General features: G+C 36.7%; 1 protein-coding gene across 5 annotated transcripts in view; it reads left to right on the top strand.

Annotated features, from left to right (window-relative positions):
• arid4b (AT-rich interaction domain 4B) overlaps window positions 1-26,976 on the top strand; it is an 86,288-nt gene that overhangs the window by 14,406 nt on the left and 44,906 nt on the right. For 3 of the 5 annotated variants that reach the window (XM_081351466.1, XM_081351464.1, XM_081351463.1), the window contains exons 1-3: window positions 2,141-2,302; window positions 22,062-22,172; window positions 25,653-25,718. In XM_081351466.1, the coding sequence (XP_081207592.1) occupies window positions 2,273-2,302; window positions 22,062-22,172; window positions 25,653-25,718 (207 nt within the window). In that variant the 5' untranslated portion in view covers window positions 2,141-2,272. Of the gene's footprint in view, window positions 1-2,140; window positions 2,303-22,061; window positions 22,173-25,652; window positions 25,719-26,976 lie in introns of those variants that run through there. The other 2 variants (XM_081351467.1, XM_081351465.1) reach the window with 1 other exon arrangement.

The following is a 26,976-nucleotide window of genomic DNA, read 5'->3' as shown; positions in this document are numbered from 1 at the left end:
CATAGTTTCTCACACACTAGAGAGTATAGTGTGAGTACATTAGCAGCAACACTTGTGTTCAGAGTCACGGCCAGCTCGTTTCAAGCCCCAACATGAGGGATCATACTAGATATGGATTTTTTGGGACCGATACCGATATTAGGGAGTAAAAAAAGCCTGATATCGCTACATCGGCCGATATTATTTATGTGTATATTTTAATACAGTAGCAAAATGATTTATGTGTATATTATAGTACAGTACCAGTCAAAAATCTGCACACACTTTCCCATTCATGTGTACAAACTTTTGACTGGTACTGTATATAGAATACAGTATACATAAACAGAATATATATATATATAAACATGTTTTTTGCAATGATCACTCAAATGTGGTGGTCAAACACTTGTGTGACAAAGATATGTAATGTAGGCAGGGTGAATGATAGAAGGAGAATGAGACATTTGAGCTGTAACCAAACTAGTTTGCATTGCATCTTCTATTCTATATTATATTCTAAATACTGTTGACTTTGTCTTTTTATTTAGTCACGTTATATAAAAAATAACTTGTATCAATAAATATATCAAAAGTGTCACTGGCAAAACCTGTTATCTTCTACTATTAGTCTTAATTACTCTAGTCTCTACCAGTGGAGGAAGCACTCAAATCTTTTAAAGTAATAATACCATAATGAAAACATGTTTAATTACATATGTACAGTACTTTTAGTTAAATACTATTTTAAATAATGTAAAACATTTACTAAATGAGAAACTACCCATTATGCAAAATGGTCCTATATAAAGTGTTATAATTATATAAGTTATTGGAATATTGCTTGATGTTGTAATGTAGCGTTATGGGCTTTCTACACCGGACACGGTTGCAACAGTAAAAGCTGTTTACCCTGAACGCGGCAAAGCACCCGTTACAAAGCATTTGTCCTTCGCGTCAGTACATCATAAATAGAATGAGGCATCAGTTTACTGTCGGAGATTTGTCGCTCGCGTCGCGCCGCATCCAGTGTAGACAGCATCACTGATTATAATGTCTTTCGTCGAATTGCGCCGTTTGCGTCCGGTGTCTTGTTCAGGCAGCAGCAGACAAGCGACGTCTTAAAGGTACTATCCCACAGAGAGTGAAATCATGAAATAATCCAGTTCATGACCCCTTTAAACCAGACAGCACGTGAACACCGAATCCCGTCTCTTCCTCCACTGTTTGTGCTTGAACTGAAAAATACACACAAAATGATGTCAAAATGCCTGTCTCCGCAAATATCCTCAAGACACACTCAAAGAAAATGGATGTATCATGATATTGGATCCGTACATTAGGCTAGCTCTTAAAGTGACAGCAAGATTAATTATATTTATTTGCGTTATTTTACATTTGATTATTCAATTTCTATACCTGAATATTGTTAGACTTGCCTGAAAAACATAAAGCACTGCTTATTTCATTTGCATCCTTGTTCTATTGTATTTATCTGTGCTTGTAATTTGTTTATTATTCTCTATGCAGATTCACTCCCCTACAAAATCACGCCAATCATTCTAGAATGATTAATTCTTTCCAAATAGAACTATTCCAATTTTCATATTGCAATATATATCGCAGAAATACAAAATATTGTAATATCAGTATAATATATATTTTTTCCAATATCATGCATCCCTAATTCAAATGTAGGCCTAATATATACAGATTATTTCACAGACTCAGTAACAGATATAAAATGTAAACACACCTTCATTTTCAGGCCGACTGTTGCATCCCTGGACTCCTGAAAGTTGCATAGCTGGCAATTTAAGCCGTTTTAAATCCACTATGCATCAGATATTTAGACTGGGCGTTTCACTGGTGTGCCACCAGACCAGTTAATGGCAGTAGGAAATGACTGGACTGCAGACTGTCTAAAACTCAATGAGATCTCTGGCCAGTTTAGTGAGCACGGCTGGTTGTTGTTGCGTGTAATTTTATCACATTACATCAGATCCTCAGTCATTTGAACGCTGTGAGGAAGACATGGTGTGTGTGTGCTAATTTTGAGATGGTCATATCAGACACTTCCCACCCTCTGACACGATAATACAAAAGAAATGGCAGACAAGACCGCTGTTTATCCCACTTTATACTCCGTAGAGTGTGTTAACATCCGTCTGGATGCGTTGACGTCTCCAATCTCCATTCTGAGAAGCGTTTCATTTCACCTTGTGGCAAGAAATGCTGACATCGAAGTTCCCTCAACGAATCCGCCAGCGCCGCGGAGAAATGATGACTGCAAATGGTGTATTTAACGCTTTTTGGCTCTCAGGTATGCAAATGAAAATAAAACATCTCAGGACTATTAAAACACGTTCTTTGTGTGTGTGTGTGTGTGTGTGTGTCAAGCAGAACGCCTGCAGGAGAAACAAGAGGTTTGGCTGAATTGCAGTTCCTGAAAACAAATGGAGATTGGATTGTAATAGTTTACTTTAGTATTATTTATATAAAGTTCATTTACTATTATTTATTTACTCTTAAGGTATTCATATTTGAATTAGCTTTTATTTTTATTTTATTTTAAGTTTTAGTAATTGTTGCTTTTTTTCTTTCTATGCATTTTATTTTAGTATTTCTATTTAGCTTTCGTTTATATTTCTATCAGTTTTAGCAATTTTAGTACTTTTATTTCACTTGGTTGCCTACTCAACATTTCTAATTTTTAATTAAAAAAAATCATTGAAGTTAGATTTGTATTTCAGCTTTATTTCAGTTATCAAAAGATATTTGTTTTCTATTAGTTTTTAGTTGTAGTTTTAGTTAACAATAACAGCACTAATAGAAATGGCTCAGATCCCTTTTTATGTCTGTGTATTTTGTTTTTCGTTGATCTCCAGACAATTGTCTGATCATTTAGAATAGTAACAGCTGACTTTTAAAATAGATATACAATAAAGTAAAAAGCAAAGGTATTCTAGAAATGTCTCTAAATTGTTCCTGCAAAGAATTATTGTGCTCATGTTGTATTTAATGGTGTTTTGCCTCGAGGTAAACACCCAAGCCTCTTTCTCCTGCACGGTGAGCTAGGTCAGCAATAGCACAGACTAGTTCTCCAGTTTAAAGTATTGAACGGCACAATAAAGAGAGGCTTAAAAGCCGAGCTATTTTCTACTGTTTGGTCTTGAAGAAGCTTAATTCTTCCTTATTCCCCTTGCTTGGAATAAGCCATGGTTTGGTAAGAGTATTGTTTGGTTCTTGCTTTGAGATTTCGTCCCTGGCTGAGATTGCAGTGCTCTTGTGATTGCATTGGCGAGGTTTGTCTGTGGTCGACGTCGCTCCTCGTCTCTTGTGTGCGGCTCGATCCATCAGATTGACCTATTTTGAGGAGGGTGATTTAGGGTTGGTGGAGAGACGGACATCTCTTGGCTGTTTCTATTTATAAAGTATGACACAGAAGACTGCCAGCGTTGAAGACTAGAGCGACCTGTTCCTAACCCTTCTTCTGTGACGACTGACACCCGTCTCGAATCCAGTGCTTTCAAGCCACACGATCAAAACCAGTTTTCAGTGATCAAAGGATATATATATATATATATATTCCAGCAATATTCTCCTCGGAGAACTAGTGAGGTAGTATATCTGGATTTTTCATAGCATTGTTTATACAATATTTAGTTATTATAACATATATAATTTTTTATATTTTTTGCTTTATTTCAATTTTAGTTTAAGTTTTAGTAATTTTGTTGTATTTTTTATTTTTATTTAGTATATCTATTTAGCTTTGATTTAGATTTATTTCAGTTTTAGTTAATACTGAAATAGGGATGCACGATATATCGGCCACCATATCGGTATCAATATTTTTAATGTTATCGTTATCGGCCCGATAAGAAAGTTTGGCTGATATATTAAAGCCGATAAATAATGGATTATTTCCTCCAGCTGAGACGCTTCAGACCTGAGCAGAAACATTCTTTATACCTGACCTGTACAGCATTGCCTACATAGAAACACGATGGTTTTAACATGCACTTATTGGTATTAAATCATATTTGATGATAAGTCACTAAATGAGACACATTTTAGGTTACCTGAGATTTATTTATTTATTTATTTTTTACAGTGCTTAACTGTACCAGTCTTTAACAAGAAATTATATAAAAAATCATTTACAAAATCTTCTGCAGGACAGTACAACTGAGACACTTCAGATGATTGTAATCACTTCAAAAAGGAAAATACGGTTTAAGTGCAACGTGCTGTCATATCGGCTACATAAAATGATAATGAGAACATTATAATTGTGTGCTTGGGACATGGCGTTTAATGGTGAGACTTTTCTTATTTTGTTTTATCAGGCTCTCAAAAATGATATAAAAATTTCGATTTAGATTTATCAGCCAATATATCGGTTAACGGCTTTCAAATATAAAGAATTATCGGTATCTGCCAAAATGTTTATATCGGTGCATATAAAATTTTTGGTAAATGCTTCTTCTCATTATAAATATGTGAGGATTGTTGATCCATGAGTGCTGAGTTATTTATTTGGCATCAAATGTAATGATTGAGTAATAGTGCATGAGCAACTGATTTTGAGCAAAACGTTGTTACATAACGGATAAAAATGGTAATTTCTGCCCACACGTTTTAAATCTCTGGTGTATTTGTGTCACTTGTCTGGTGTTTTTGCCCCCAGCCCTGGTGAATTAACCCTTCCCCCCAGCGCTGTTGATCAAACACTGATGAGTGAATGTGATGAGGCGTCCCGCTGATACAGAGCGTCTGCTGGTAATATCCACCTCTGGGAGATGAGGTCGTGATTCATGGAAACGGAACAGATTTTTATATGTTTGGTTGTGATGGTGGGAGGCATATTTGACAGATTTTGTGGTTCAAAGCAAGCTGTCTGGCCTTGAGTATTTGTTAATCGCCATGTTTGATGTTGAAGCCAGGGGCAGACTTAACCGAACTCAACGGTGGATTATTGAAGCAGCACAACGCCATTCCCGCATGGTCATGACAACACTTTTTTCTTTTCTTTTCTTTTCTATTCTGACTTTAGAAAAGGACATTCAAGATTCAGAATTTTGTAACTAAGCTTTATACAACCAGTAGTTCAGAGTATGGATGAACCTGTGGCCAATAGCCGCGTTCCCACTGTCACTTCCAGGGCTTGATCGGGCCGCGTCAGGGCCAACGGGCAGGGTTTTCTGGCCCGTCGAATACCTTGGTCCACAGTGGGCCGGCTCGGGCTAGAGGCGGAGCGGTTACGAACAGAGGCGGAGTTTATCTGGGTCGGGAGATGGATGGATGATTCTGTCAGCTAACATCAGCATTAAAGTCTTTTAAATCATTTACCTCAAGACTAGGGATGGGCATCGTTAAGAAATTATCGATATCGATGCCATTGTCGAGTCTGCTTATCGATGCATTCTGCTTATTCTCACTTTATCATTATACGCGCGTGGCGCGTCCTATTCGCTTTGGACGCGCGAATGGATTCAAACTGTTCAAGCATCGAACTAGACGCGATAGACGCAAATTTGACGCTCTATTCGTGTTTTGGTGTGAACGCAGCAAAATGAACAGGCTGCGATGTCAAGATTGCAATGCTGGTGTGTGTGTGTGTGTGTGTGTGTGTGTGTGAGAGAGAGGCACGGGCGCGATCGAACAGTGGAAACAAAAAAACATACTCCGTCATTTTCATACAGGACATCATTAAAACTGGAAAAAGTGTTTAGCCTACTTATATTTGTGTAAAACCCAACATTGTGCTTTTGTCAAACTGTAAACTCTTGTCAAACTGTAACTGTCACCCAACCAAAATCACACACACACACACACACACACACACACACACACACACACACACACACACACACACACACACACACACACGCACACGCTGTTTAAAAGCAAAAATGATCTCATCTTTTTGGACATTCATCATTGCATTGGTTTTCATTTCTTGTCCTAAAACAGAGCACTAATCTGTTTATTTTTAAGTTACACATTCTACATTGAATAAGAAAGAAAATCAAATGTGTTTTTAAAAGTAGTATTATTTTATACAGAAATAAATTATTTATAATTCAGATGAGAATAAAGTTAAAGTTAATTAAAATTTAAAGGAAACAAATATATTGATCTGAAATATAGCAAATTAATTTTAAATTCATTCAGGTTACCAAACATATCTCAAGGTCTTTTGAATAAAGGCTGGCAGTCTTTCATTATCAGCTGTTGTTGTGGACTATATACTGGAGAAGTATTTGTTCTCCATTTGAGTGAGATGTTTTTAAGTGGCTAATTGAGGAAAGTGCTTCCATTATATTTTATTATTAGTAGTATTAGTTCAAGAATAAAATAAAAATATCGGATTGATATCGGTATCGGCAAATAGCCAAAGCTGCGGCATCGGTATCGGTATCGGAAGTGAAAAAGTGGTATCGGGACATCCCTACTTTTTTCGGGAGCTTCCTCTGTTTCTCTGACTGAAAATATCTGTAGCCTACTGGGAGAGAGTGCTAAAGCTCTTCAGGTCGTATTTTTGGTGGCATATTTGTAGAAATGATCATTCTTTCTAAATGTGATGTAAATATGTCCTGTAACTACCAAATAAACAGAAACAGACACGACTGAATAAGTCGGTCCTCTTTCTTTTTTTTTAATAGACCTAACGGTAAGCCACTCTATTTCTGTGTGGCTAATGTGCACTTTTGACACAAATTAATTCATTAAGATCAATGTATCACTTTTTATTGTAAACCTGTGGTAAAACATTGATTCTTGGGTTTTAAATATTTAGGTAAACAACAAAAATGCCAGCAAACGGTCGCTTTTTGTTTTGCGATCACGCTGTTTCCAGTGATTTCTTTCTGATTCGTTTTCTGATAAAACTTCCGTTTGTTGGTGAAATGATGGGTTAGTGTGACGTTGTTCCAGAGAGGCGTGTTACGGGCGTGTTTTAGTGAAGCGCTGTGGAGCTTCTGGCCCGACACTGGAAACGCGGCTGATGTAAAATGAAGATCAATGCACATTCTGTATTAATATAGTTAAAAACCTACAGTAACTGAGCTATAGTGACAGAATTTTTTTTAATTCTAGAATCTATATGTCTAAACTATTTGAATTAAACTAATTGTTAATAAATTAAATTATACATTAAAGTCCCCCTGTGGTGTAAATCCAGCTTTTAATGTTGTTTATATGTCTATGTGGTGTTTTTAATGTGCTTTAAGACAAAGCATGTGTAAATTCATAAGTCGACAGCATTGTTGAGGATGTGAACCAAAGACAGCCGCTGGTGTTTCTGACGTCACAAACTACCTCGTAACCAATCAGATCAACGTGTGATCGTCAACCAGTGGATCTCTGAGCTGAGCTGAGTGAGTGGAGGCGGGGCTCATTTGCATATTCATAAAACCGCGTATACTAAATGAGGCAAGGGTGTCGAGTTACATTCAAGCTATTTTAAGGCATGAATACTTTTTTTTTTTTTTTTTTTTTTTTACGGAAAAAAACGCTTAAATATGTAATTTTGGTGATCAGAGGTGAGTTTTAAGGGACAAAATTATTAATCTTAAATCATATTAAAAACCCCACATAGACAGATAAACAACATTTAAAAACTTGATTTTCACCACAGGGGGACTTTAATACGTTTAACTACTTACTAATACTTTTATGTATTATGTTTATAGTGCTTTGAGTATAAGGTGCATTATATATAGAATACAGTTTTTTATGTTGGTGCCATTTATTGATTTGCTGTTGGTGCCATTTTCCACAGAGCAAAAACAAGGCGTTATTTTTGACTTCAAAAGCAGATTTTTTTGTTTGTTAAAAGCTTTTTACAATTCCATAAAAAAAAATTAGCCAGTACTGATTTTATTCATTCGCATGTGTCACTTGATGAGTGTTCATTTTGGACAGTTTTATTTCTTTATTTTTTGGGCTAATTGTCCACTACATTATATGATGTTGGTGTATTTGGTGTCTTTAATTTAGTAGTATCTCTTCACTCTGTCATTGTTGACCTGCTACAGGAAAGATCAGTTTAACACGCTCGCTCGCTCTACTCTGGCCGACCGAAACACGTGTGTTTAATCAGGCGATGGACGGCAGGGGAGAATTTTCCACCTCAGCAGAGCTAGGTGAGTCGAGAAGCTGTAAAACAGCCAACGTGAGGAACTGTTTTCCCCCTTGCATAAAGTCGCCAATATTGCAATAGCTTTTCTGGTGTTTCAGCGCGGGTTATATAACCTTCACTCCAGTGGAGTTTGTAATAATGTTGGCAATGCAGTGCAGGATTTTGAAGTCATTACCCTGCTGGCCAAAGTTCCTACAGCCCAATGCAAATCGCTCCGTTGAGGAATCGCACTCTCCTGCCTTTGAGGCGAGTCTGGCTGCGCTTTCCAGAAAACACATGAGTGCCGTTCTTTGTTAGCTATTGTAGAGTAATGCATGCTCGCTCTGCAAAGGCGTGACTCATGAAAGTATGACGGTGCTGATGTTGTTGTTGAGAGCAAAGCCAATTGAAATTGCTGCATTGAAAACCTTTTTTTTTCATCCCAGGTGAAACGGGTAAAAACTGATAGGTATATCACTGCACTTCCCCAGTTGATTAATCACAGTACATCAAGACCAGACGAGTTTTCTCAAATGTTATGTTTAAAAATGCAAATTAGGCATTGATTGACTAAATATGCACTGATTTGCATACACTCCCAGTCCCAGAGCAGAAATATGAACATTGGATTGAGCCAGATTCAAAAATAGTATCTTTTTGGGTATTGGGATCTCGCTGAGACACACTACATTAGGATCTTGCATGTAATGTCTTGCATCGTTAGTTTTGTTATTCTGAGAGTTAATGATTTGAACAAGACCAAATCCTAAGCGTCTTGCACTGTTGGTGCTATGGACATAAATTCTACTTCAAAATCATACAGCATATTGTGTGGTATAATGGAGGAGAGAAAGTGTGCTTTATTATTTCATTTATATTTCAATTATTTATTATTATAATATTTCATTACTTTTTTTAATGAAACTAACTAACCCTCATTCAAGTGTTAATGAAAAAAAAGAATGTTGTTTTTTTTTTTTTATCTTTCTTTTGATAAATTGCATGTTCAGATATTCATTTAACAACAAAATATTTTTGGGGCCATAAAAGTTTTGTGAAAATGATAAAAAAAAATCTGCCGCTGGCTAGGAACTTTTTTTTGAAACACTGGCAGGGAAAGAGTTAAGCCATCAGTCTTTGTGCATGACAGATGCTGAAAGAGGTAAAAAAAAAAAAGGCCATATACTTAATTTAAAGTGTAAGTTGCAGGTTAACCACCACAGCCAATTAATGTGTAAATTAAAGTGCTCTATATGTATATATTTAATTATTTCTGTCTTAAAATGCGTTAAAATAACATTTATTGGGGTTTCTTCAATGGTAGCGTGTTTTTTCAGTTACTGGGTGATGACGTCACAAGAGGAACTCGCAACCCATACTCTGCTAGATTCCTACTGTATTATGGCTATTTGGAGAATGACTGAGGATGTGGGAAACCATCAAATTCTTTATGGACCACAGCCCTACAATTTTTAACTGGTGAGGCGTGAGAGAGGGCAGCCATGGCACTCAAAGAGTTATTAATGCTTGGTGTGAGGAGAATTAGTGGAGGGTTGGCCAAGTGTCCTGGTGAGTAACGTTAGCTACGTTATAGTCTAGCCTGGTGCAAACTTAACCCGGATAATATAACGGAACAAGCAAGTCTTTTCAAAATATTGCCGTCATGTAGAATAGCAAGGAGGGACAACGACTGAACTGAATACATTATTTACTTACAGTAAGTCAGTCCAAATCAGAGCTGCAACGTTAGAGATGCACACACTGCACAGGCATCAATCGCTAGTCTCATCGCCGCCTCAAACGTCATGTAATACCCTTCCTCAATCCACGCCTTATCAATTTCTCACGATTTAATTAGCGATGTTTATTGTCAGAAAAGAAAAAGAGAGATCGATGTCCCCATCACTGTGTTTGTGTGGGCTATCAGCAGTGGAGAGTGTGTGCTGCCGTGAGGTGAACGTGGAACAGCTCGACCCGCGACCGGCTGATCTGACGTGCCTGAACCCGTTTGTTTTGCGAATAGCTTATTCTCATTTCAGGCAGGATCACGGTCCCCTTGAAGTCAGCACACACGAGTATGTTTACAATGGAGTTATTTTATCCATAATTTTTTTTATCAAATAAAACATACAACCAACTTTTCTGTAGTTATGTAAGGCATCTATAGCTGCTAGTGTACGGTAACTCTACTAGTGAGTTCCTCATATGACGTCACGCCCCATCTAGTGGAAGGGAGCGGGAGCGGTTAAAACCACTGTTAAAAGTGCCAACTTTTCATATTATATCAGCATTTTGGTATAAAAAACAATGGTGGGCGGTTCTTATCTTTATGTTTAATAAACACATTGCATTATCTTCGTGAAAAATTTAACCTGCAACTTACACTTTAAAGAAGTCTAGAGACTAGAATCGCTGGATATATCAGTCTGTCATTACCAATATCCTAATCTGATTTCTGTTTTGAGAGGTCAGTTTATTTGAAGGTTCAGAGAAGCTGTTTCACGTCACAGTACTTTCGAGTGCCGTTCTTTCTTTTGTATTTGTTTCATCACAATTGAATTGAAGGAAATGAGTCAGTAACTCTTTGTTATAGTTTATTTTTTGATGGGTTATGGTAAGAAATTACACTCATATCTTGCCAAAGCACTCAAAAACATCAAGGAAAATAATTCGAGACGGGATAGGAGAAGGGTTTTGTGTGCTGAGGTTGTGTGTCGTCTTACATTTTGTTCCAGACCAATCCAACCCTGTTGTTGCAGAACAGAATAGATCCATCACTCTTTTGCTTCACTCTGGTCTTGAAGATCTTGCCAAACCCAAACTTTTCCTCATGTCTTAATATCAATCCTCAATTTTGCAGTGTGAAACGGCAAGGGAGGGGTTCGGGAAACCACAGCCGAACAGATTCCAACACAGTCTCGTATTGCCAAGGGATGGTCATGTAAACATTCTGCAGCCGCGTCGTTCCCAGGCGAGGAGGCTCTGCGAACTAATGAGGTGTTTATGTTGGAAAGAAGTGCCTGCGACTCCCTCTTCCACTGACTTCATCTGCCACTATTGACTAATTGCCATGAATAAAGTCACACATCTTACCTAAAGAGCTTCCACCATGACGCTCATCGTTTCAGACGCGTCACGTTGAATGCAATCCTTCAAAGCTACAGTATTCATGCATCTCCATTGAAAAGTAAAGTTAATATTGTAATACGGATAGTTCTGACATAAAATTCTGATTGGAACATTAGTTCTGTAAAAGCTGATAAATGCATCGCTATGAGGGCACATAAATTCTCTGTTAATGTGACAAGTTGTAAACAACTAAACTCCGCTTCACATTTTGCCTAACAAATTGCTTAACAGAAGTTCTTTCTTATTTTGTTTGGGACACGTTACCCTATGTTGCAGTCCAGGTTACATTGATAACTACTGGTTGACACATTTCCACCATTGCAGTGCCGCCTCTGAATTTATTTAGAGTTTATGTTTCACAGCCAGATGTGTTGGTGTGGTAGGAAATGACCTAATGCAGTGGATTAAAGTGGTTAAATTTGGTTTCAGCTGTCTTTGTGGGAACGGTGTTAATATGCAATATAGTCAACATTTGAAGTCGATCAAAACCTTTCATCAAAGTTAAACATGCATTTTGAACAAAACCCGTTCTTAAAGGGACAACTTTGATGAACTTTTTTTGATCCACTTCAAATGTTGACTGCTGTAGTTTGAACATGATGTTCTGTCTTTTGCTTCTATCAATTGACTTACACAAAACGATTGATAGTTTGTTTATGAAGAATATCAGGGCTCCATTTTGTGACATAATGATTACATTTTACAACCTTTTTTCCTGCTGGTGCAACTAAATTGTTTTAGAGGTCGCACTGGTGCCACAACCAAGTTGCCAAACTAAGAAGAGCTGCCATTTCTGTTTCATATGAGAAACACAGTATTAATAACATTGCTGCAAGATCTAGTGAGAAGAATTCAAATTCGGTGCATAAATCTCTGTTATAAACCAGATCAGATCAAACAGCGCTGACGTGGAAAACCAGAAACATTGTGCCATGAAAGTTATATTAGGCTTTTCAGTTCACAAATCACCAACATTCACCATGGATTTAATGTATAACGCTAACTGTAACCATGGTATTGTGGCAGAAATAGTCGAACGTTTTTACATTATTCATTTCAGGGTTCTTACAACCTTTTGACAGTGAAATATGTTAAAATATTGAAGGAAGAGATCATACAAAAATGAAAATTGTCCTCATTTTCTTACCATCATGCTATTCCAAACCCACATGCTGCTTTTAAGAAACTTTGTGCATCTGTTTCCATACAACAACAGGTCATAGTCACTGATCTGTTAAGCCTGAAAAAGGACACACACACAAAAAAAACAGTAGTCTAAATTACTTGTGCACTATATTCTTCACACAAATCTATTGTATGGCTGTATGACTTGAGAAGAATATAGCACGCAAGTCTTATCGAGTACTGTCATGGTGTCTTTCTTTTTTTGTGTGTTTAAAAATATAAAAGAAATGATAGTTTGGGTGAACTATCCCTTTATGCTCATGTTCCCCTTTTGAAGTGATTATAGGCTGTAAACCTAAAGCCTATGAACTCCACAGATTATTATACCCATAAAAACACAGATTTGGATGCTCAACTCCATGCATTTTATCTGCATGCCTCACTAAAGGGGATTCAGAGGATTTTTTGAAAGTTAATCTGCTGAAAGAAACTCTTCTTGAAGTTGAGGGTCGCTCTGATCACGCATGAGCTGAAAACTCCTTACGGGCTCTGAATATATGAAGCCAAGAGTAATAAGTGTGTTTGCTCGAGGCTTCCTGACCTTAAGATCTCGCACATCTCCAGTTGGTCACCATCTGTGTCCGAATTTGCTGAAATGGGTTTCTAAGGCTGAGTATCTCTCACCATCCTTTATTAAGAACAACAGATGAAACCCTGAAAGACTGAAAAACATAAAATATGCACTTTATAATCTGTTTTATTTCCATTTATTGAATGGAATACTAGTTTGCTGTTTTTAAAAAGTAGTAGTGCTATAATGGTACTAGTTTGCATCATACGCAGTATGCATTATGCAAATGAACATTTAAACAAGTATCATTAAAATAGCTTCATTGTTTATAAATGGAAAGTCATGTTGAGCACATTGCATTGTGGGATGCACGATTGCACACAGTGTGCTCTGGTTGCACATTTTGGCACTTGTTAGTAGGTCATCTGGGTATTTCATGCATATAGATAATTCACACACCGTGCCCAGTATGGAAATAACATTCTTCGCCTTTAAATTGGGAGTGATTTCTGTTCTCAGAGTGTTTTGTGGCTGTTTTCTGTCAGTATGTCTTGCTTCGCTGGAGAGTGACGGCGTCCGTAGCGCTGACTGTTGTTTCCCTGGAGCGCGTGAGGAGGACTGATGGCAGTCATCTAAGAGCAGATTGTCAGGGCTGTTTGTGTGATGTTAATGAACATCTGTGGCGTGTCTGCTGATGCCCCGTCAGGCTGAGAGCCACAGGATGGGCAGCGGAGCAGAGCATGCTGGGTACTTCACTCTTTGGCAGCGCCACGTTCCTTCTGGAGACTGAGAGAGCTTGTGACCATCTAGCTGGGAACCTTAACCGAAGTGAAATGTGGCATACGTGTTGAGGAAATTGTATGTTTAATGTAATATCAGCTGGTTTATTCATGCTTACTGAAAATTAATTAAAAAATAGATTTCATTGTACAGAAGAAAATTGTTCACAAATGGTCAAAATGGCAAATCTCAGCTATTCTGAATCAGAACAATACAGATCGAAGTGGTTTTCTGCCGTTCATCAGTTCCATTAATGGTCCTCAGTTGTGAATTGTAGTACTGAACACCATACTAAAATACGATTCATTCCAACACTGCTACTGGATCTATTTCATGAAACGTATAGCGATCAGTGTATTCCAAACCTCAAATGATTGATTCTTATGAATCATTTACTTATTTTTAATGAATCAAGAAAACTTGAATCAGTCTGAACAGTTATTCTTATTCAGAACCGTTTCTAATTTGCATGCTGTTCAGTTCCATTTATTGCTCTAAATTGTTAATTTTACTACCGAACACCACACTAAAACAGTAAAATACTCAGTCCATTCAATCGAACACTGCTACTGAATCTGTAACACGAAAGGTATAGTGATCATAGTGCTGGGCGGTTTGACCAAAAATCAACATCACGATTTTTTTCTAAATTATACCGGTTTCACGGTTTTTACCGGTTTTTTTTTTTTTCAAGCATGATGGGTGTTAACCACATTTTCTACTGAGTGAGAGAGGAAATACTGCAGTAGATTTACTTATAATGCCATATTTTATTGTCATGAGTGAATATTATAGAAAAAATCCACACTAATATTAATAATACAGGTTTGCAAGGCTGTTTACAAAGAGGTGCCAGCAGGACGCGCTTTAGGAGCGGCAGAAACAGTGGTTTCCCCGGTAACGGCTGTACACAAAGCAGCAACGCTCATAAACACTGCTTTATCAGGAAAGATAAAGAAAGATTCAATCGTAATAACAAAGAAACTTTTCTAAAGACCGTCAGTTCACTTCAGATACGTTAATACAGTATAAAAACACGCGCGCCGCGAGAAAAAAGACACTCTCACCCCCACACGTCTCGTGCCCATTCTAGTCAATGCTTGTGTTTCAGATCGAAGCTTCCGGCTCTCCGCGCCGCTTCGCTAAATATAGGCGCCTAGTCTATTTTGACGCACCGCGTGGAGGACGGAATAAAACCTTGTCGCAGCTGTAATGCGCCGCAGACGTGTGTTGTAAATGAGGGGTGAGACTGTGTCGCGCAGCGCCGCGTTCCGATTAAAGCGACATACACCGGTATTGCGGTATATTAAAAATTCATATCGTAACAAAAATAAACACCGGTATTCGGTATGAACCGGTAAACCGCCCAGCACTAAGTGATCAGTGTGGATCGAACCCCAAATGAATGATCATTTGGTTCTTTTTAATGAATCAAAAACACTTGAATCACTCAGATTGTTTACTGAATTATTCCGACTCATTAATTTAACTGCATTTGCCATGTTTCACTCCAGATTAACTAAAACCTGTTGCTGTGTTATGTTGTATTTAAAGCTTTTGTCACTAACACCAGTTACTGTGACTCTTTCCGTGCCATTGACAGAATTTTGGGGCTTTTTGTGATTTCACTGTTATACGCTATTACACTTTTTCTGAAAGAGTACAGAATCTTCGGATCAAAAAAGAACCAGAAACAAGCTATAAAAGCATTGCTTTTGCACGTTTTTCTGCCTTTTTGTTCAAAATGTTGCTTTTTTATTAAACTTACCCACATTCAAGTGTTGATTAAAAAAAAGAAAGCTTGAAGCTAGAATAAAATGTTTCATGACATTTTTATGAAAATGATCGAAAACGCTGGTGGTGTTTTGCAACTTTTTTTTTTTTTTAAAGAAACGCTGATGGGGAAAAAGTTAATATGCACAATTTATTAATAAAATATGTTAGTAGTAAACTTTTTTTTTGTATTTTTATGTAGTTTATATAAATTACACCAATTAAAAGGTACTTTGTACATTTATATCTGTGAAAAGTCATTAAAAGTTTGTTAAAACACCTTTAAAACACTTCTTGTAAAAAGTACTGAAAGAATCGCTAATGGAAATGTAAAATAAAAAGAGAATTATTAAACATACAATTCCCATCTCTATTCATCACTCTGGTCTAGATTTTGAGCAATCACTTTTGGATAAGTGCTAAATGTTTGCACATTTCAGTGAGTTTGTTGGTCACAGGGCTAACATTGTGAAGTTAAAGAGAGAAATGAGACGAGGGTGTGTGAGAGCTCTGGCTTGATGAGTTTGATAGTACGGCAGGGTATTGATTATAGCAGAAAGGACTCATAAAGCCGCCACAAAGTGAGCGTGACTTATAGATGTGACCCCCACACCAGAGGTCAGGAATATGTTAAAGCCTTCAGAGTGGCCAATTGACCAGTTCATTAGGTTTTTAAAACATTTCTGATCAATCTTACCTTACCAAACTTTCTCAATCTCAATTCTTCATTTTGCATATTCAAAATGACATTAGATGAGAACAAATCTTTGACAATATGCAACAGCCTTGCACTGAATTCTACAGAAATTATACAACAATATGGTGAAATGCTATCGTTAGGGCCCTTGTAATGTGTACTGATGCTGTTCATTTACATATTAACCTGTTAAGCTGCAACCCCACTTTTGAAAAATCCCAAGAAATGACATACCCAAACTGAAACAGATACAGTTCATGAACCCTTTGTACTAAAAGCACAAGTATGATCTCATTTGAAAGCTGACACCTGGCAGTTTATTGTAATGTAGAATTAATTAATGTCATAAGGACAAAAATTGTTATAAATAGCTTCAAAGTTTTGTAAAGTTATTAGAAATTATTTTTTATGAAACATCCTCATGAAAATAAAATTGAAGTTGGCCCTGGAGCAATCTAGAAATGCACTACAGCTAATGCCACATGTCTAAACATTTTATGTTTAAAATCTTAAGATAATAAGTCCAAAACTCTGTATTTAGTGAAATGTTTTTCAAGACCATGTCATGTGACTTTATTTTGATTTGATGCTAAAATGCTACTGATATTTATTGTCATCTTCTTACCATCTATGCAGTATATTGTCTTTATTGTTTTGTGGTGCAAACAAGCCCCATTCAGTCTCAGTCTCCCCCTGCACACATTCACACTTCTCCAGCCTGGCTATGGCTCTAAATATGCATTTCTTTTGTCTGCATTATAGTTACTAACGACTGGCTATTCACATGCTATTCATATGGTTTCAGTCACTAATTTCTTTTCTCAAAGTTCACCCTTACATTCTAAACTGTTTTAAATGCATTTCTTGAATAAAGAAACATTTCAGTAAGCATTCAAAAATAATAAAAATATAACTTCTAGGTGACAGTTGCACCTAGGGCTAGCTAGCATGTTAGCTTAGCACACCATCAATACACGACAATTTATGAGATTAAAACCATGTTTGTGCTTATAAACTTACTTTATAAAGCAAATCGAGTATTTTAAATAATTTTCTGTGATCTAATTTGGCAAAAAAAAAAAAAAAAAAATCAGACAGAAAATATACTATTGTATACTGTTCTGCACAATGATAGTCTATATAGATTAGCATTACATTATAAATATAATCTATTATTATGGAAATACCTGGCATGGATTGAAAAACACAGGTAACTCAAATATCATAGCAAACATGTTTATTGTCTTCAAAATGTCTGTATCTGCATGTTACAGCCATAGTTACAGCGCGATCTGTTGTTAGCTGTGTGTGTGTTCGAGGCTTCCTGGATTGTCACATGATTATGGCACTTCTTCATGTTCTAATACTGTGCACAGGGCGGCGAGGGCGCCCTCAGGCTATTGGTATGAATTGAAAACACATTAACAGAGTATACAAATGCTCATAATGATTACATCGACGCATTTGGGTATAAATTCAATAAATATTATTCCTGTCTATAGAAATCTGATGTAAACCTATGAGAATATATCAATATTTCTCCAAATCTGCACATTTTTTAGCTAAAAGCCCGGAAGGAGGTTGTTTTGTGTATCGCTGTCATGACGACGGCATGGGAGTTTTTTTATGAATGAAAGCGGCTGACGCGCATAATTCATATCAAAGGTATCGACTCATTTTTTCATTTCATAACTCCTGACACAAATTAAGAAATAACTGTCGCTATAAGTTTCTCAGAATACAATAGTGGTCAAATTCTGAAACTTGAGTCTTATATCTTTGTAATGATGTATAGTTTGTCAAGGTATAACATTAAATCTGATAGTAACTTTGAACTATTTATAAAAAAAACCGCTTCAGTGCGCCCGCGCTCTGGCAACGGTTAACAGGTTAAGGTATAGTGCCAACGATTACTAAATCAGAGTTCTGTTTGTTGTTATTGGTATTCAATGAAGCTTCTCTTGTTTTAGTCGACTGTGAGTCAGACCTCTCCATTATGCTTTTCTTTGCCAAATTTCATGCTGAGGAAACTGTTTTATTGACTAGATTTAAAGAATAGCGTTAGCAGCGCAGATTGACCAGTGTACAATGGTTACCTTTCTTTTCTTCCATGGCCATTGCAGTGCATTTAGGGCAGCATTGTTTGACTAAGCGTTCTTGCATCTGTTAAACAGCACAAAACATGCTTTCCTGTACATAATCGAGGTGTTCATCATGTGATCCTCAGAAACATCAGCTCTTTTTGTGGTTGCCTGTTGGTTAATGCACTTGTCATCTGGCAGTCAGTGGTTTGTTTAAGCTGGAAATTTAAATGTAGCAGCTGTGTTTAATTTCCTGACGCTTTAGAGCTAGCATGATGGTTTTCGCTGTTCACTTTCTCTGCTTTCAGTTGCACAAAAAAGACTGAGAGCATCTTGTCACAGTTAGTGAAGCAAAGTTCAGGGAGTCACAATGCAATTGCAAAACAATTCTTAATGCTTCTCTGTTTTTTAAGCAATGATTCGATAACTGAACACTTCACACTAAGGTCCTATTAGTTTTTAATGTTCTTTAATACATTAACCAGTGATGAGCAATACATTTTTTCCAGTATTTATTAATCTTTTAAGGTACACTATGTAAGTTTTGGCCCTCCAATGGTTAAAAAACAATACCGCATGCATATTGCGGAAGGACATAGTATCGGTTGTGCTTCGGCTCTGTGCAGATGGATATTGTTCTCCTACTGCTCATAAAACATTCACTACTTAAGAGATATAGCCAGGATCTCAAGCTGACTAGGTGAAGACGATACTGTAGTTTTACCTATCTATAAATAGACACGGTACTTCCTTGATGATAAATTCCAGCACTGCACTGCAGCAACCTTAATTAAATTTCACAATAGATAGTATAATGCTTTTTCAGTGTTTATCTGTTCAATTAAAAACACAATTCAAAAACACAATAAAAACACCATCATCTCCGCGTCACTTTTACAACATTTCAGATTCTTCTGTTTTTGCCAGCCGACTCTCCTCCGGTCAGCGTTTGATTCCCGGAGATTTAGCGGCTCCATGTCAATCTTTCTCGCTCGTTGTGACAACTAACCCCTGCCTCACACACACCAGACATGTGTCAATGCAGCCGGAGCAACTTTATTTACAGATATGACTAGACTCACACGGGCGAGTGACACATGATGCAATTTCCCGCCAAAACCATCCTGTCAGCGTCTGGTCTCAAATATAAACACTTCTAATAGGCTTACCGTGGTGAATCAGGGTAGGACAAAACACGTTTTGGAAGAAGGCTTCTTTTTTTGTCACATAAGTAACAGTGTAATTAGTTGATTTAAAAAAAACTGTCCATTGTTAGTTGTTAGCTCAGGTCCATTTAAATAATGTAAACAGATACAACTTTTGATTTTCTTAATGTATTAGTAAATGTTGAAATTAACATACAAGTATATTTAGTTCATGTTAACTAATGTGGTTAACTAATGTTAATAAATAGAACCTTGTAAACCTTTAAATTGAAAGTGGTACCAACCAATTATTGAGGGGTTCATGGAAAAACACAGTACTATAAAAATATATATTTTTTAAAAAGCGCTCACATTTGCTAATTTAAAATACACTGTCAAACAGAAAAAATGCTGTTTCTTTATGATTGGGATTTACTAGCAATACATTTTCTAGCAATTTTGAAAATTGTGTTATAAGCGTAGCTCATTCTGATGTTAGTCCATGATTAAGGTTCTTTGACTCTTTGGTTAAAAATGTAATCTATGCTCTCAAGAAAAGTCCAGATTGTGAAGGAACAACTGGCTGTTGTTTGCAGAAACCAATCATCCCAATGACTAATCGCTAATTCTTCGGGTTATGCAGAGACCTGGAGCTTTTAGCCGTGGTCCGACTGGCTGGTTTAAGCTGTGAAGTCTCCACGTCATGTACTTGTGGGTGTCTGGAGGTCTAAAGACACAATCAGTAGCCTTGGGAACCCTCGTGTCTGTGTTGGTTAAGATGTTATGTGAGTGGGTGTGTGGGTCGGTTATCTCTCGGCCCGTTCGACTCTTCAAACGAGAGACACGGGTCGCCAGGGTCCGGAACTCAGAGCCGATCCACCTACACATGCTATTCCTGCTCTTACTGTCATCTTAAGATAAATAAAGAATGAAGCGTAATGTAAGCTCAGAGCTGAAATGTGCTGGCCGACTGTCAGTGCAGTGTATGTAAGGTTCAATTATACTTTAATCACAGATTATGAGAGAGATACCGCCATAACTGGAGCGTTAATGGTGTGTTCACATGGAGATTAATGTCTTCAAGTCTTCAATTATTTTTCTCAGTACAACAAAATACATGCGGCCTGAACTGCATGGTGCAATCTGTGAGTAACTTTCATTTACTCAGGTTAATTAAATTAATTAAAGTTGATTTGGTGATTCAAATGGATGGCAAAAGTCTACTATAAATACGACATCTGTATGTTTACATACACTGTTTTTAGTTTACCAATTTCGTGAAAAAAAGAAGATGTTTGTACTTTCTGAATGTTCACCTAAATACCTGAATACAACATATACAACTTTTCAGTTTAAAGTAAATTAGTTAATTTCCATGTTAACTGCGATTAATAGTGCAGCCCTACTTAAACTGGTGTCAACTACAAAAATGTTAGTTCTGTGACATCTCTATTGTGTTTATCTGGAGACAAGACTTGAAGATGGATACTTTTAAAGCAACCACCCACAACACCACAGCATTTCTTATTTTCTTAAGAAATATTGTAAAAAATCTAAAGCTTTTTTGATGGTTTTAGATTAATTGTCTAATGCTCTTGATAGTGATGCATTTTAATGCCAAAGAGTCTTCATATTCCATATTCAGACATCATTACACCCTCAGTACTTGCTTAAAGCTTAATTTTTCTTACTTGTCTCACTTTACCGGTTGTAATCGTTTGTCTCCTAGAAGCATTTCAGTTTCAGAGAGGTTTACTGCGGTATACATCATCATGTTTGGTATCCAACATGCGCTGTTATTATATAAAGTGAATGGAGTCATGCACCTGTTTTTCGCTCGTTCAGTTTGTTGACTGGTATGAAGATGATTTAACACACATTTCAGTCATTTCTACTTATGTCTGATATTCCAAGCTTTAGAATAAACACTAGAAGTAGTTCTAAATAGAACTTTAGGGTTCTTGACTCAATTTCAAACAACCCTTTCTGCCAAAGAGGAGTAATGTCTTAAATGTAGGGATGAACGATATAAAATTTGGCCGACATATTAAAGGCGATAAATAATGGACGATTTTCTTTGCTTTCCAGCTGAGACGCTTCAGATGTGCACTGTTCTCCATGATGGTCTTGAATTGCTTGAAATATGATTGTAATCACATTTCAAAAAGGAAAATACGGTTAAGTGCAACATGCGCTGTCATATAGGCTACATAAAATGATAATGAAAACATTATAATTGTGTGTTTGGGACATGGCTTTTAATGGTGAGACTTTTGTTTTTGTAATCAGGCTCTCTAAAATTATATAAAATTTGGATTTAGATTTATCGGCCAATATATCGCTTTCAAATATAAAGAATTATCGGTTATCGGTATCAGCCAAAATTTTGATATCAGTGCATCCCTACTTATATTTCCTATTGATAAAATATGTTTACGAGCTGTTTAATTAATAAAATTTGATTAAAATTATAAATTAATGAACCAAATTAACTAATTAAAGCTAAATCCATAAAATGATCCCATGATGGGAATGGAAAATATGAAGCGCCTAACAAGAACCTGTTGTGTAGGAACTTGACTTTTTCCTCACCAACAACGTCATTAATGTCCAGTGAAACTGACGTGTGTTTCTTGTGTTTGTTGTTGTTCAGACACTGGAGGAGCCCCCTTACCTGACCGTTGGCACTGACGTGAGTGCCAAATACAGAGGGGCGTTCTGTGAGGCCAAGATCAAGACCGCCAAGAGACTCGTCAAGGCAAAGGTGAGCCACTGAATCATAAGATGAACCAAACCAGCAGAGATCACTTGAAGATATATTTTGAATGCATGGATGATCATTGATTAGAAAAGACTATTATGCAAATTTGAGGTGAGTTTGATCATACGATCATCAAAAAATTAATGTAACATAAATAATGATAATAAGAGGGATCTGTATTTTGTTTCTTAACTGATGTATTGTTCATCCCTATTATTGAAAGAGAGAAATGCTGGTCTAATGTTGAAATAGACTTAAGGGCTGCAACTAACGATTATTTTAATAATCGATTAATCTGTTGATTATTTTTTCGATTAATCAGATTTTTTTTTTTAAAGCATTAATTTCCAACCCTTTCTTCAAAAACAGAACTGACAGTGCAAGAAATCTCAGAAAGTGCACAGGTTGCTTCTTGAACATCTGTGAGCTGTCAAAGTAATGATTAAAAAAAATGGACTACCACAAAAAACATACACATGAATGCTTAACATCTGCCAAATATATAGGCTTTTTTAAAATAAAGTGCACAAAAAAATGTATATTTTGTTTAAAGGGAGCTGAGCTGTCAGAACAATAAATAATTTATAAAAAATAAAGAAAAATACAAATCAGACAACTTAACAGGGTTTATTTGAATGTCAGAACTTGTTCTCTACACTACACTCACAAACTCTCACACTCAGACACACAGGCACACACACACACACACACAAGCACTCACTCTCTCTCACTTCCTTTGTTCAGACACTTTGCATTGCAGTGCAAAATATACCGTCACATCGCCTTGTCAGGCCAGTTAGATATTTTGCTGCATTCTCTTCAAAGGCGGTCTCTGCAGATATAACCATCTTCCCCACAGATGCACAGCACAGCTCTCGTGGTACCACGACTTACACTGACAACATCCCGATGTCGGAGAATAAAATTCAGACTCATTGTTATTTGACGCTTAAGAAACGTAAAACCTGTTTGTGGTACAGTGTCAGTGATTAGTTATGAAATCTTACTGCATAAATTCAATCTTATTTAATCCTCCATATGAAAGTTTATGTGCTCGAATTATTTCTATTTATTAAACAAAAGTTCAAAACAATAATTGTAGTACTGATTATTGGAGTCCATTAATCGAACTTCCATGGCTCTTATATAGTAATTATATATTACTACCTATTTACTAATGCTCGGACACACTCGGTCTCTCTCGCGCGCAGACTAGGGCTGCAACAAACGATTATTTTGATAATCGATTAATCGAACGATTATTAGAACGATTAATCGACTAATCGTCGATTCTTTTGCCGACTAATCAGTAAGTTTGGAATGATTATAATAAAACAAGCAAACCGCCACGAATTAAACAAGCCTCATTTTGATGCATTTGTGTGTCGTTGTTATTGGACTTGCATTGTTGTGAAATGTTTTGAAGTTGGAGAGCAAATTGAGTTTTCATTCCTAATGAAATATTCTGCTCCTTTTCCTCCTTTCTCTCATCAGACTTTCTCTTTCTGTCTCGTCTCTGCCCTCATGTTTTTCTCCTGATGGCTCTCTGATGTTTTGTAATTGAGACGTGATTAGCTGCTCCTCGCCAAGCAGAAACCTTGTTCAAGCTTGTAATCATATTCCTGTTGTTGTACTACTGATGACATCATTGCGTCTCTCTCTCTCTCTCTCCCTCTCTCTCTCTCTCTCTTCACAGCAGTGTGTCTGTTTGTTCTGTCTCTCTCTCTTTCTCGGTTGGTGTTTATCCATTAGTCAAAGAACAGTCTTTACATTCACACTGTAAGTGTGTCTGAGAAATAAGAGCAAGGCATTAGATCTCCTCGCTGTCTGTGTGTTTATGCATGTGAACAGATGTAATGTCCTGTCTGTCAACTGATTTATATACGTATATAGTTATCTTAGTTCTGTGATTAAGGCATCTTTTGGTTTCTGCAATGTCTGATTTATCGGATTTTTATTTTATGCTCCTGTGTTCTTGCAATCTTATTCATTGGTCAAGTGATTTTATGTACTGAACTGATAAAATATATATCGTGATTTATATAAAGTCACTTTGGATAAAAGCATCTGGCAAATGCATAAATAATGTGATGTTTTGAAAATGTATGTTTTACAAATCATGTTGATTTATAAATACTCAAAATAATTTTGACCATAAGATTTTTAAATTATTATTTTTGTGTATTTTTATTTATTTTTATTTTCATTTATTTTATTATTATTATTATTAATCATAATAATGATAATAATAATTAATTATTATGTTTATTTATATATATTTAAAATATTCATAGTGAAAATTATGTGTGTGTGTGTGTGTGTGTGTGTGTATATATATATATATATATATATATATATATATATATATATATATATATCCGTTGCACACACACACACACACACACACACACACACACACACACACAGTGAGTGTAATTGAAGGTTGGTTCGTCAGGAATGACCTGTTGCAGAACAATCAGAGCTTCATCAGACGTGACTGTGGCGACATGCTGAAGTGTGAGACTTATTATCTCCTGTGACAGATACATTCACACACACACACACACACGCGCGCGCGCACGTCTCACGGATGATATTCATTCGACAAACTGCTCACAGCTGGAGAAGTGCATGTGTAACCCTAAACACAGTCATGGCAGTGTGAGAATACATGGACTTCACTGAGTTAATCAGCTCTGGACTTTCTCATATTCTTGTTTATTTTCAGTATGCTTATGTATATTATACAATCCATATATTAAAATTTTTGTGGATCGGATTCTCTCAAAACAATGTGCTGGGCATATTTTTTATTTTAGTTTGAATGATGACTGTTATTTGTTCTGACCGTAATTAACTTTTTTTGAGAAATACAAAATATAATTAAAGAAATTAAGTTTAAATATTAATTTCTATTTGTAACATTGAAGTATTCATAATCCGTGAAGCTGCTTTGAAACAATGTTTTGTAAAAGGCGTTATACAGACGTGAACTTTAATTGTATTTTAATTTATACTTCTGTTGATTCATGCAGTTCATGCATTTCGATGTTTGGTCACAAAAGTTGTGTTGGACTGTATTGTTGTGTGTGATTTTTCAAGTTCTTCATGTCATTTAATTCAGATTTCAGCTTGTGAAATGAAAAGGATGAATCTCAATTCTTACGTGTGGCGTCTCACAGTGTTGTGTGTATTAGTGGATATATGACATCTTGATCCTCCATCTTTATCCCATCCTCTCGCACAGCGTGTTTCATCCGCCCTGCTTTCAGTATAATTATCTTCTGTTCTGTGACACTCAATGATTGGGTTACCCAGCGTGTCTTCTCTGCGTTTGGTCTGATATCAAAACAGGGACGTTCGGGTCTCTGGTGAGGATCCGGCTTCCCGATATGAGCCGTCGATGCTTCTTTGCCATTAGGGAAAGCCCTTCCGTGTTTCCTATCCTCATTCCTCACTGACTGTGTGTGTGTCTCTCTCCAGGTCACCTTCAAACCCGAGGCGTCCACTGCGGTGGTGCACGATGAACACATCAGAGGACTTCTGAAGGTAAGAGCAAACCTGCCTCCTTCAGCACAAACACAGGCTGTGGCGCATCACTTCCTGGGCTTTATGAGAGTGTGTCTGTTAGTGGTGCAACGGATCACAAAACTCACGGTACATATAGGGGGAGGGGGGTAAATTGTAACTTTGCTTTTCATTTATTACTTAAAGTTCACTTGAGGTACTTCGATACCACAGCAAAAACTACTAACAAACATTAAAGGCCCTTTCACACCGGATGCGTAACGAAAAAGCGAATAGTTCGTGTGCGAATAGTTCGCGTCAAAACCCATCACATGAGCCACGTAAACACGGTCTCTATCTCTATCTTTGACGATTAGCTTTCTATCCCAAATGTAGTTTAGCCTGCTAGCCTACACAGCACAGGACTATACAACAACTAAAACTATCACACAACATACTCACAGTCGTGATAACCGAGTTGGTTGGCAATGCTACGCCACACAATCATTGTCCTTGTAGTATATGATTGGCAGAAGTCTTTAATGTCGCCGCAAAAGAAAAAGAAAAAATTGACATCGAAACGAAAAAAATAAAAGTCGTTTTTTCGCCGCAGCACATTCGCGTTCGGTGTGAAAGCACTCATTACACAAACAGCTGATCAAAAAATAAAACCATCGCGCGAATTATTCGTGCGTAAAAATCGCGGCCAGTGTGAAAGGGCCTTAAGGCGAGATACTACAGGTGAATAGGGTAAAATTTTTAACTAGCAGATATCACCATGAATCTTTCCCGGTTGATTACCTACATTAAGATGAGTAAAAAATATATTACAAGTTTTCTGTAATTTAATGTTTACATATGCAAATTAGGCAATATCTAATTAAATATGCGCTAAATTGCATATAGTTTAAAAAAACGAAATCTGAGTATTGGCAGGTTAAAAATTATTTTTTCATTGTGTTCACGTATTAAATGGGGAAAAAATTACCGAGGGATTTATGGATATCTACTTTTGTTATCCTATAAATCAGAATATACTGTCAGTAGCCTTAAAAAAATTATTTTCGCCATGTTTTTTGGAATAAAATGTTATATAAATCAGGCTAGGAATAATATATTTATAAATCCCTCTGTAAATGTCTTCATAATATAACTAGGTACAAGACTGGAAAGTTTGGTGTATATCGGTGCTACTGAAGTGGAGATTTCGGACTTGGAGAATGAGAGAAAAGTCATTTTGAGAAAATGGGCTTTAAAGATTTATCATCAGCCAATGAGATTGCGCATTCAGCCCTTTTAC

The sequence above is a fragment of the Scardinius erythrophthalmus genome (genome assembly GCF_964197995.2).
Source record: "Scardinius erythrophthalmus genome assembly, chromosome: 21".
Lineage (NCBI taxonomy): Eukaryota > Metazoa > Chordata > Actinopteri > Cypriniformes > Leuciscidae > Scardinius > Scardinius erythrophthalmus.
This window is presented reverse-complemented; position numbering and strand designations above follow the sequence as displayed.